This window comes from Pseudonaja textilis, chromosome 4 (genome assembly GCF_049901715.1).
Source record: "Pseudonaja textilis isolate UNSWEBS1 chromosome 4, rPseTex1.2, whole genome shotgun sequence".
Taxonomy (NCBI): Eukaryota; Metazoa; Chordata; class Lepidosauria; order Squamata; family Elapidae; genus Pseudonaja; species Pseudonaja textilis.
Genome location: NC_141993.1, coordinates 16,673,689 through 16,687,127, shown reverse-complemented (window position 1 = coordinate 16,687,127; position 13,439 = coordinate 16,673,689). Strand labels below are relative to the sequence as shown.

Below are 13,439 nucleotides of genomic sequence, written 5' to 3'. Positions count from 1 at the left end.
CTTTGCACATTGCTACATCCCTTTGGTCACTTGATCAACATTTGGACTCTTGGAAAACTGGCATGTATTTATGATGAGACATGTGTTCACATAGTCCAACCAATTTGGGAGATACAAGAATGGACAAATTTGACGTTTCTCTGAAATGCATCTCAAATATAGTCAATGGCAACTCTAAAAAGACCATAGAAATTAGTGTAGGCGACCTCCACGAAAGGCAGGAGGTCCGCCCAATTGGATAGCTGATAATTCACGGGATGACCCAATAGTCCACAGGAATTCCCTCCAAAATTTGGCCGTGAACTGGACGCCTCTGTCTGAGATAAGCCTCTGTGGTACTCCATGCAGGCAGTAGATGTGTTTCAAAAACAGCTTGCTTAACTAGTGGGATGGGGATAATCCACTGCATGGTATGAAATGTGCCTATTTGGAAAATAAGTCTATTACAATCCAGATCACCATGTTTCCTCCATTTTTTGGCAACTCCACTATGAAATCCATTGCGATCTCCTTCCACGGCCTCGTTGGTTCCGCTCCCATCTGTAGCACTTCAGGGAGTTTTCCTGATCAGTTTTTTCATCACGGTGCAGATGGTGCAACTCTTCACGTAACTGTCCACGTCTTTCTTTATGCCAGGCCATCAGAATTGCCCCCGAGCTAAGGGTAAAGTCTTTAAGAACCCAAAGTCAAAAAAACCCAAATCAAAAAAAGAACTGTGATCCAAAAAGAAATTCAACCCGTAAGCCAGTTTCTCAAAGAGGAACACAACGTATCCGTATTTGTAGAGATATTATATTTGTACTTTCCCATAATCTGGTGTTTGATACTGGCCCTATTAACATCATTCCGGCTTGACAGAGAAAAATATTTTCATCTGTCTCTCTTTACACTTCTTGCTGCTATATTCCCTCTTCCAAGTTCCCATGGAAAATGTTTAATTGTGAAACAAATTCTCCTTAATTAGTAAATATGATTTCTTGTACTGCAATTGCTTCGAGAGTATAAATAAAACTACATGAAACTAAAGACATCTTAATAAGTTGAAGTGCCTATATTGGCCGTATATCTGCATTCCTCTTGATTATTTTTGTAGTATTTTGAATATTTTGCTTAACAAATTATATTAATGGGATTTTAAAAAGCACTGTATAAAACACAGGAAATTATACCCCAGGTGTACTAAAACCTTTGGGCTGAAGGTTCACAACACCAGGATCACTTTCTGCTCTTTCGACACTGCAGCTGGCAGACTGGTTCAGTGATGAATATACCTGCCATGAACAAAAACAAAAGTAAATTGAAACAGGTGGTAATGCCTGAACAATTTAGTTCCTTAAAAATAATCATCCTAATCATCTTTTTAAGCTTTTTCTCTTAATGGCTGAGCTATATTTGGAAACTGTTTTTAATGAAAATTAAAATGATGCATGGAACGGTATCTGTATATCTGGCCCTTCTGGTCAACTGGCATGACCTCGGAGAAATCTGATTGACAAGCCATTTCGATACCTGTGGTCCACTGCAACGGTGGGATTCAAAAAAATTTTTACTACTGGTTCTGTGAGCGTGGCTTGATGGGCATGGTGTGACTTGGCGGGCGTAGCTTGGTGGGCATAGCAGGGGAAGGATACTGTAAAATCTCCATTCCTTCCCCACCCCACTAAGCTGCTTTCCGGCTCTGTTCTCCTGTGCAGGGCAACGAAAGAAGACCCATTGCATCTTAGTGAGTAACTGAGGTCAGACCAAGAAACAAGTGTTTAATCAAGGATTAAGGCAAACGAGAGAGGAAAAATAGGATTGCTTGATAAGGGAGAAAATAGGAGGAGGAGGAAATAACAGGAGGAAATAGACGGGAGGCTTCTTCTGACCTTGTTCCAACGAAGTTCATATCTCATAACCTGATGGTACAAAATGCTTAAATATCGGTAGGATCACTTGATTCTTAAAGCCGTATTGGTGGTATTCGCCTTTCAGAGTTTGACTATAAAATATACTTATTGGATCAGATCACATGAGAATGCTCTAGAATGTTGACTTTCGATGAACAAGCAAATGGGTTACAGCACAAAGCTTGCTTCCTAGCTAGCAAAGTGGCTAAATAAAGTAAGAAATACTCTGTGTGGTTTTTTTTTTTCAGTACAGAGCTGGCTAATGTGAGCCTTTGTGGTTATATACAGAGCTAACTATCTTTCTTGTAATTCCAATGGGCTTTTCTGAGTACAGCTACCAAAAAGTATAGATTCTCACCATAGTAAAACAAGAGGTATATAAAGAATATATCGGAAGTCAGTTTAACTTACAGTAATTGCTTGTGTGCTTGCTTGCTTGCCTGCCTGCCTGCCAGCTACCTACCTACTTAGCTACTTACCTACCTACCTACATATCTAATGGGACTTCACTTTTTAATGCTGGAAAGAAACAGAAAATCTACTTGGTATTGTTGCCCACTGTGGTCCTTCTCTACCCCAAAGAACATTAAATGGTCACCAAATGGTCTATGGTCACCAAAAGATTGCCTGTCCCTAACCATACATGCAAAATAGTCTCCCTAGCATCTTTCTCATATCCAAACCAAGAAACCAAGAGCAAATTATGGCTTATGTTAGAAAAAGAATAAGCCATATGGCTCCATTTGGAGCCCTGGTAGCCCAGGGTAACTTTGCCAACTGTCAGGAGTTCAATCGTGACATTCTCAAGGTTGACTTTCCATCCCTCTGAGGTGGGTAAAATGAGAACCTCAGTTGTTGGGGGCAACATGCTGACATTTGTAAAACACTCAGTGAGTGTGTAAAGCACTATGGCGTGGTATACATAAGTCTGTGGTATTGCTATTGCTATTTGCGCATATAAAGAGGCTAAGAAACTACACATGAGGTCTTTCGATTTATTTAGTCACTCCCAAAAACAAAAATTTGGTTGATCAATGCACAGTAACACGATCAACTGGAATTCTCAAAATAAGAATTGATTATTTTTAATGGAACCAAATATTTCTAAAGATTTGTCATTTCTTCTTTAATAAGTTGCAGAAATACACATACAAGTGTATAGGCATGAATTTTAGAGAAAAGAAGATACATAAATCTAACAAACATAGTGAAATCTTAATTGAGCCTCATATAGATATCAGTATGTTCCACTTACTGAAATATACTTTTTTCAGCAAAGGAAACTTTTTCCCATTTTTGTTTAAATATTTGTGTTTTTATTTTCCTGCCCAAACCTGAATACATTTGTTAATCCTTGCTTGAAATACTTATAGAATATAATCAAATTCCATTTGGAAAAGTGACTCGAGAAAATGCCCTTCGGGTGAACCTGCTGTCTATGTTGGTGGCGTCTCTGTGTGCGTGCAAAAGAAAACATGCAAATTGCCCAAAATGATCTTGAGGACAAAATCAAGGAAGTGTTAAAACTTCATGACAAATTGTTTCAATTAAGATTTGGGGTTTTTTTGAGCAGATTAATGAAAAATTGCATAGAAGATACAATTAGATTGAGCAGCATGCTTCCGGAAATAGTGCTGCTCAGTCAGAAAAGATACAGAAAAGATTGTTGGGTTTTCAGAGAGGTGCAAATTGTTCTCACGTGCTTCAGTGTTAAACTGCCTGCCATGACATTTGTTGTTTGGCCTTTGCTCTCAGCCGCTGGCAATCCCTCAAGGTCATCATTGGCAAAGGTAAACAAATTTTATGCGCCTTGAGGCTCTCCTTGGATAGCGTCAGAATAAAGGGAGAAAGGCTATTTGAGGACTTGCACCACAAAGGACTATCCCATTCATGGACAGGTTAGTTTGAAAGCAGAGTCCAGCAGGGAAAAATTGTGCCGTCAGGGCAAGTCTGTGCTATGAAAGGATCCAAGTCAACCTTATCACATTCGGCTCTTTTTGTCATTCCAGCCTCATTATTAAGCCTGTGGGGATTCAAATTATAATGGCCTTTTCAAAAATTACAAGGCCGTAGATAAATCAAAGAAGTCATGGAATAGGGATTTATTCTGGGCCATTCAGAAAATCTTTCTGAATTTTAGCATGTTCTGCTTTTGTTCACATCCGTCAGACTTCAAGATGCTCTGGCAGAAATCAATTTAGAAAATAAAAAGATAGATTTAAAAAGCAGGGTAGTTTCTCATTTCAAAATACAATTTTGTCCCCTTTGTCTTGGCTGCTAGTCATGCATATTTTATATAGCCATTAGAGCCACACTGTAGAGTCAGTCAGAGCTTCAGAAGGTTTGTAAGGAATTCACAGTGGTGAATAAGATCTCATGAGCAGAGATCTCTCCTCTTGGCTTCTTGTTACATTGACATTGTCCTGCCTAGAAGTTAGGACGTTGCTGATCAAATTCGTGTAAATGAATGAATGAATGAATGAATGAATGAAAGCTTCATTGTACATGTAGAATCAGCAGAGACAAATTGACTACCCATATCTTTGGGACAAATTTTTAACATCTCTCATATTGATCTTGAAATATCTAGAAAAAGTATGTGATCTAATATATACTATCTCCGTGAGCATATTTTGTTTTATATTTCTTCACAAGGATAGAAAGTAATAGAATATGTTCAGAATGAATATGGATATGACCAGTTATTATGTCGTTTGGTGTTCAGTTTAGCCCAAATATGAAAGCTTGGGAAATCACAAATATCCATCCATCTATCTTTCTATCTATCTAGATAGATAGATCATCTAGATAGATAAATCACAAATATCCATCCATCTATCTATCTATCTATCTATCTATCTATCTATCTATCTATCTATCTATCTATCTATCTAACATCTAATTTATTTAGCCACCCATTCCACACAAGTTCACAAAATACAGCAGAGACAATGAACAATATAAAAGAGCTTTATTATTAGGCTTTTGCAAAAGGGAATTCTGCTCATAGCAGATGACATTTTCCCCAGGAGGGCTGAGGTTTATATACAAGCTTAAATATACAGTCTCTGACCCTTTCCTGGGTTCACAATCTATCCAACTACATATCTCCTTACGCAACAACCCTGTTATTGTAGCATAGCATCTGTTTCATATCCTGTTTACCCGTTTCCATTTCCAGTAATCTCCATCATTAACATGGCACTGATCAGCCTAACCTGCCAAATATGTAATCTTTATACAAAACAATAGAGAAGTCTTACATAACAATCCAGTAAATTATCCTAGGTTAACACAGAGGTTAAAGATGGCATTACTATTGCTTTAAATTTTCACAGGTATAATTTTACATATCACAGGATGCAAACAAGAAATCACAGATTATTCATCCATCCATCTATCTATCTTTATCTATCTATCTCTATCTATCTCTATCTATCTCTGTCTATCTATCTATCTATCTATCTATCTATCTATCTATCTATCTATCTATCTATCTATCTAATTTATTTAGCCACCCATTCCACACAAGTTCACTCTTGGCAGCATACAATAGATACCCTAGATCAGTGATGGCTAACCTTTACGGCACCATGCGTGCACGTGCCCAAAATACAACGCATGTGCATTCCCTGTGCATGTGCCCCACCCCCTGAATGCCCTCTGCCCCCCCTCCCATGCATGCGTGGCAGAGACCTGAAGACCAGCTGGCTACGGGAGGCACGGATGTGCACGCACGGCAAAGCTGAGTTAGCTCGCCTGCCCAGAGAAAGCTCTGTGTACCAATTTTGACACAGATGCCATAGGTTCGCCATTACAGCCCTAGGTGAACAAAATTACAACAAAAAGGAAGGAAGACGTATCTCACAAGGTTTCAAGTGTTTTTATTATTATTTCTAAAAATAAATATGCCTAATACAATTCAAGTGCAACAGTCCTTCTTCCAAGGCATTTGTCACACTAATGTTTTGCCAGAAATTCAAGAGTGCTTCTGTTCAGTAGATACGATACGGATATTGATAAAGCATTTGATTTATCAGCCAAATAACTGAGGGGTTTTCTTGATGTAAAAATGATTTATTATAAAAACCATGTTCATGTTCATCAAGCTTCTTTGGTTTGATAATCTAAAGGAATCTTTCCTGGCCTCCAAGCACACTGAGCTACATTTCCTAGAATTCTGGGTCAGAAAAGAGACGCTCACTGGGGTTTTTAAATTGTAATGTGGCTTGGAATAGTGAAGAGACGGTGTCATAAATTAGAGGGTAGGGGATTTTTAATCAAATAACTTCTTGATTGCAGTCTTGGCCTTAGCTCTTTCTTCATGATCCCTGTCATACTTCTATTGCCTTAACAAGTTTCTTTATATCTCATTGCAGGAGTGTATATTCCTTCTGTTTAAGAGCATAGAAGTGAATTTGGACATCTGTATGTTCATAACTATTTGCCTTCACTCCCTCTCCCCATTCCTGTAGATTTTACCCTAATAGATGTTTCATTGTATTAATTATTCATGAGCATAAAATTGTGCTCATGATTTGTAAAGAAGTGTGTGTTTTGCTGGGAGGAAACAAAAGATGTCATTTTTGTGAGGGGAATAGCACTAGCGATAGCACTTAGACCTATATACCACTTTATAGTGCTTTACAGCCCTTTCTAAGCGGTTTACAGAGTCAGCCGATTGCCCCCAACAATCTGGGTCCTCATTTTACCCATCTCAGAAGGATGGAAGGCTGAGTCAACCTTTGACCCCGTGAGACCCGAACTACCAAACTGCTGGCAGCTGGTGATCAGCAGAAGTAGCCTGCAGTACTGCATTCTAACCACTGTGCCACCGTGGCTCAGCAACCAACGTTGATGAATATTGTTGAGGACGCAGTTGTGAATAACTAAAAGCTGCTATTTTAAAAGGGGAAGATAATAGATATAACGGGGAATATAAATTGATTATGATTCCCTTTATCACAATGTTTTTTAACCTTGGCAACTTTAAGATGTGTGGACTTCAATTTCCAGAATTCCTAAGTCATCATGCTGCCAGGGGAATTGAAGTCCACATATTTTAAAGTTGCCAGGGTTAAAAAAAACATTATTTTATAACATCTGGCTTAATTCTATTGTGAGTGAAATTGAAATCCAAGCGTACAAGAGGGTGAGCTTGGAATTCAAATCCTGGCACCTTAAACAGGCCACAGCACCTCAGACAAGGCCAAACAGAAAGATCTCATAAAGCAATGAACAATAGCAACCCATGTTGGTGAATATTGTTAAGGATGCAGTTGTGGAGATCACACTAATCCAGGCTGTAAACTCTGAAAATGGAAAAAAGTATAGAATAGCAGCACTCTGGAGAAAACTCTAAATAAATCTTAGAACTTTTACAGACATACAACTCAATCTGGATTCAGAATCAAAATAATTAGAAATAGAATATCCAGTTAGTATCTTTTGATGGTACCTAATCAATCAATCAATTTTAGATTGATGGAATTCCTCATGTTCTAATTTTAAGCTGGGATGCCTGTTTCCATCATTAAATAGCGCTGGGACTAAGAAAATAAAAGCAACTTTATCACTGGTAGGATTCAGGATTCTGCCCAATGACACTCCATTTTGAATCAACTATATTGCATGCGTTCTAGGAAGACTTTTAATATGCAACAAAAATAGGGATTTATTTTTGAGATCTGAATTATAGATATATACATTGCTTTCTTTGTTCATGTTCATTATATTTTAGGCCACAGACAATGATGTGGGCTCTTATGGAAAAGTGAGCTATTACTTCAGTGATGATCCAGACAGGTAGGTATTTTATTCTTTGATCTGTCAGCAGTAGCCTTAATATAACATTTCATTTATATTAGTGAAATTTAAATAAAATCCTCACACTGTTCTGACCACTTTTTCATTGAGATAGGTTTGTGATTTCAAAATGCTGTGAAAATCATGTCAACAAATGAGGTGCTAATTAGATTTGACCATGAAGATAGTAAAGGATAGATAACTTATGCCTTTCATGATCAACTATCAACAGTAAAGCAACAAGCAGCCACTAAAATAGGCCATAGACTAGCACATGATAGAGCACTCATGGAAGTGAAAGTTGGACTTTAAAGAAGTAGGTTAGGAAGACTGTTGATGCCTTTGGTGTTGGAGAAGACTCCGAAGAATACCATGAACAACCAAGAAAACAAACCAATGGATCATCAAACATATCAACCCAAGGTTCTCATTTGAGGAATAAATCACCAGGCTCAAATTGTCCTATTTCAGACACATTATATGATTATTTTTCTCTGGAAAAGGCCTTATTGCTGAGAAATATGGAAGAAAAAGAAGAGGATGACCATCAGCAATGTGGATAGAATCAGTTAGGGTAGGTTATGGTAGCTTATTGGGAGACTTGGAAGAACAAATTAGGGAACATATCAATTAATCAATTTTGGATTCATGGAATTCCTTGTTTTCTGTTTTCCTATCAAGGAAGGAAACTATTAAAAATGTACACACCCTAATAATAAATTAGCAAACAGCAAAGCTAACAGGGTAAGTGCTGAAAGGGTATATAAGGAAAAGCATGCTAGGGAATAGGAGTAAATATTGTAGAACATCAGCATTATCTTTGATGGCGACCAATTCAGTATGAAATTGAGAACTTCAACTTTTTGAAATCTGGAGAGATTTCGTAAGGTTTTAATACGTTGAATGCAGAAATATTAGCAATGTACCCATAATGAGGAATATATCTGTGTGATGCTGCTCCCACATGTTCCAAATTATCTCTGGCCAGCCTGTTAGCTTGAACTGCCAACATTATCTCCCTCACTGCTCACACTTGATCGAAGAGAGTGGTTGATGGCAAATTAAATGAGGATAGGGAAGACACACCCTCTACTTATAGGCTGTAGCATGAGTTGATGTCAGTTTGCAGGATTTATCTATAATTTAGTCACACTTTTACTTGTTCTATTAATTAATCATGGAGCAGCATTTTTAATTCAGAAAATCAATTATGAATTACACTGCCAACTCTGGTTGGTCCATCTTGCATCCTAACTGGCCTTGGATCAAAACATAAATGACTGCGATTGCTGATCTTAAGATTTACTATAGCAATCCAGCAAAAGAGAAAGGCTAACTAGTTGCTAAAGTAGAGCCTTGGAATTCCTAAAAATGAATCAGAAAGTCTTGTCATCCCAGTTCCTTTAAAATAAACCAGCAGATTAATATTTTGACCTGTGTATCAAAATAATTGGGATATACATCTTGAGATGAGAAGGTAATAATAATGTGCTGAGAGTTTATTCTTCAGAGAGTTCGGTTTGAAATGAACTGTGCTAGATCTTCTTTCTTTGTTCTATATGACTATACAAATATCTCTGCAAACTTTCTGCACTTCCTCATGAAAGCAAGATGAGGATTGATTTTCCCATCTGCTAAAGAGCAAACCATGTATTACATTCAGGCGTGTGTAATGAATTCCCAATATATTGCGTGTGTGTATGTATGTATGTATGTTATTCAGCTCTGTTCGGGTATTTTCCCATGGCATTATAGTTGTGCTTTTCTAGTTGTAGCAACGTTTCGGCAGAATCTCATCTGCCATCATCAGGCTTGTGTATTGCGTTTGTCTCTACACAAGCCTGATGATGGCAGATGAGATTCTGCCGAAACATCGCTACAACTTTAAAAGCACAACTACAATGACGTGGGAAAATACCCGAACAAAGCTGAATACCATACATGTAAGTACCCGCGAAAACTTAAGAAAACATATATATATATATATATATGTTATATATAGATTTTCACAAAACTGAAATGGCTGTCTGACTCCCAGACGAACACAACCAGAAGCCTGATGATGGCAGATGAGATTCTGCCGAAACGTTGCTACAACTTTAAAAGCACAACTATAATGACATGGGAAAATACCCGAACAGAGCTGAATAACATACATACATACATACATACATACATACATACATACATATGCAATGTATATATATATATATATTTTCTATTGGAAACAGCCTCAGGGAGGCATCCATTGTAAATGGGAGAGAGAGAAATGAGCATAGCTGTGTGAGTGTAGCATTTAACTCTCTACTGGATTTTTTTCCCAACTCAAAATTCATTTCTCCCATCCAGATATTAAGATTCTAGATAAAATATAAAAAAGAGCAACAAGGATGACAGGGGACTGAAGGCTAAAACCTAGAAAGGATGATTATAGGATTTTTTTATGGGGGGAAAAAGAACTAGGAGTAATGTGATAGCAGTGTTCTAATATCTTAGGGGCTGCCACAAAGAAGAGGGAGTCAAGCTATTCTCCAAAGCACCTGAAGGCAGGACAAGAAGCAATGGATGGAAACTAATCAAGGAGAGAAGCAACTTAGAACTAAGGAGAAATTTCTTGACAGTTAGAACAATTAATCAGTGGAACAACTTGCCTCCAGAAGGTGTGAATGCTCCAACACTGGACGTTTTTAAGAAAGGCTTCGAGAGCCATTTGTATGAAATGTATATTAAGGTCTCCTGGTTGAGCAGGGGGTAAGATTAGGAGACTGCCAAGGTTCCTTCCAACTCTGTAATTCTGTTAAATTAATTATTTACTGAAGTCTATTTCTTAGATACGTTGCTTGCTGTTTTGGGCTCCAGGTTCTCCTTAGACAAGGATTCAGGCATCGTCACACTGGTTGCCCGCCTGGACTTCGAGACAACCCAGCGTTACACACTCACTGTCATCGCCAGAGATGGGGGTGGAGAAGAGACAACTGGGAGAGTCCGGATTAATGTCCTGGATGTCAATGACAACATACCCACCTTCCAGAAAGATTCCTATTTAGGGGCTCTGAGGGAGAATGAGCCATCAGTCACTCAAGTAGTCCGCGTGAGGGTAAGAAACTCCAGATATATGCTTTTCTTCTCCTGTGATGACGAAGGAGAAATGAGTATCTGTGTACCTTAAAAGCCATTTGTGATATAAAGAACTGCGTTGGAAAAAAAAAAGTGCATAATGTGTGGAAATAACTATTAAAAACATTAGAATGCATTCCACTTGAACTGACATCTCCAGTCTGGTGCTTGTGACCTTGAATATATTTGTGGAACCATCCCTTGTGCCCATAAAATTCATTCTCCAGCAGAGTTTTTCGTTTTAAAGAAAAATCTATGTAAAAGAGTATTAAACGAGGCGTTAGCATGGCATAGCCTCCAGAAACATTATTTTCAAAATAGTATCTCTCCCCCCACTCTTAAAACAGAAAACTGAGATTAAGCATGATGTTATTGTTGATGTCATGATTACTTATTAAATCTAAAGCAAACTTCAGAATGACTGGGAAGCTTACATTAGATAAATATAAATACATAATACACAGAGAGACCATCCATGTTTGGACACAAATTCCAAGCACGATACAGGAATACACTCTACTCCACAACCTGGGAGAAGAGCCAAGTTTTCAGTGCATTTGATATTTCCTGATTCTTGATATTTCACTCTTTTCACTTCTTCACATGCTTTAAATGGTTGACTCAGCCTTCTATCCTTCCGAGATGGGTAAAATGAGGACCCACAAAATGATTGTTGGAGGCAATATGCTGACTCTATAAACCTATATAAATCTATATAGAGGGCTATAAAGTGGTACATAAGTCTAAGTGCTATTGCTATTGCTCAGGCAACATATATTTTTTTAAAGGCTTGGGCTTTGAACATGAACTCATCGTCACCATATTATATTTCTCTCTCTCGCTCTCTCTCTCACACACACACACACATCATGGACCTGATTTCGGAATATAAGTCTTAGGTTTTTTGGAGCTACAATAACTTTTGCAGGTGTACTTTTATATTATGGGAAAGGGAAACATCACATCAGCCTGCTCTTGGTGTTAGAGGTATGCCTGGCTTTGGAATCCACCCACCCACCCCAAAAAAGTACCTCTAAGTCTCCAGGTGCTCCAAAGCACTTTGGAAGTCATCAAATTGTCCTACTTTTTTAATGTCTTATTTAAACTCTACCTGGTTTTATTTAATTTCTATCCTGCTTTTTAATCTGTGGTCAGTTTTAGGCAGTGGTAGTATTCTTTTTTTTTTTTACTACCGGTTCTGTGGGTATAGCTTGTTGGGTGTGGTATGCCTTGGTGGGCATGACTTGGTGGACATAGCAGGGGAAGGATATTGTAAAATCCCCATTCCCTCCCCATCCCACTAACCTGCTTTCCAGCTCTGTTCTCCTGTGCAGGGCAACAAAAGAAGAACCAGCCAATCAGCTGGGATTTGGGAGGCAGAGAATAGGTGGGAGCAGGGTCAATCAGAGGAGGTATTTGCCGATACTCCAAACAACTCAAAATTTCTGCTACCGGTTCTCCGTAACCTGTCAGAACTGGCTGAATACCACCTCTGGTTTAAGGTGTCATGCATACCTAATTTTCCATGATAGTTGTGGTAAGAGAGAAAGCAATTGACCCAAAGTCTCCCAAATGGCTTTCACTGTGTAGAAAAATGTTTCAATATAAGCATTTTTTTTTCTGATTTAATCTAGGCTTCGGATGAAGATTCCTCTCCAAACAATCAGATTGCTTATAGCATTGTGTATGCTTCTGCATTCAAAAGTTACTTTGACATTACCTTGTCTGAAGGTTATGGAGGTGAGTGTGCAGCATTCATGTTCAGATTCCTTCCCCATCTCATGCCTAGTGTCATAATTGCCAACGCTGCTTTCTTGCTTTTTCAGTGATAAGTGTCATCCGCCCTCTGGATTATGAGCAAGTTGCCAATGGTGTTATTTACTTGATTGTAATGGCCAAGGATGCAGGCATCCCGGCCCTCAATAGCACCGTCCCCATCACCATCGAAGTGTTTGTAAGTACCGCTTACTGCCTTCCTTTCTACCAGCTCAGAGGGTAAAACTGAGCAGAACAAATGAATCCCTGGTCTTTCTTTTCTTATTCTGCTCTATTAGAACAGTGTGACTATTTATTCAACTAAGAACAGTTTGTTAAGAAGGATTAACTGAATGATTGACTGATTGATTGATTAAAAAGGAACAATGTACAAACTATGTCAGGGGGTGAACTAATTTTTGGTGGCAGGAGCCCATTTTTCAAACCGTTTTATAACGATTGAGGCTTGACTCAGTGGGTTTGTCATAATAATCGCACATGCTGGATTTTCCGCTTCTGTTTTTGTTCTCTTTCTTAATCGGGATGTGTCAACGTCAGGGGTTGGATTCAAAGATTCAAAGCAACTGGTTCTCTGCTCGATTGTTGGGTGGGTGTGGCCATGGTAGGCGTGGCCTACCGGAACTTCATGTTTCTGGCTCCCAGTGGGCCTCCAGAGCCCAGGGGAGGCCGTTTTCACCCTCCCAAGGGTCCTGAGGCTTCCCCTGGGCCTCGTGAGGGCAAAAACAGCCTCACCTGGGCTCTGGAGGCCTACCGGAAGCCGGAAACAGGCCTGTTTCTGGACTTCCGGAAGGCCCGTTTTATCCCCCCTCCCAGAGCCTCCATGCAGACCTTACATTTATCTCCATCGAAAAT

General features: G+C 38.8%; 1 protein-coding gene across 1 annotated transcript in view; it reads left to right on the top strand.

Moving 5' to 3' along the window:
• The window catches only part of CDH23 (cadherin related 23), a 537,909-nt gene that overhangs the window by 319,458 nt on the left and 205,012 nt on the right, over nt 1-13,439 (top strand). Inside the window, exons 14-17 of the mRNA XM_087932328.1 lie at nt 7,630-7,694; nt 10,554-10,791; nt 12,446-12,551; nt 12,638-12,765. Of these exons, the coding sequence (XP_087788454.1) occupies nt 7,630-7,694; nt 10,554-10,791; nt 12,446-12,551; nt 12,638-12,765 (537 nt within the window). The remainder of the gene's footprint in view (nt 1-7,629; nt 7,695-10,553; nt 10,792-12,445; nt 12,552-12,637; nt 12,766-13,439) is intronic.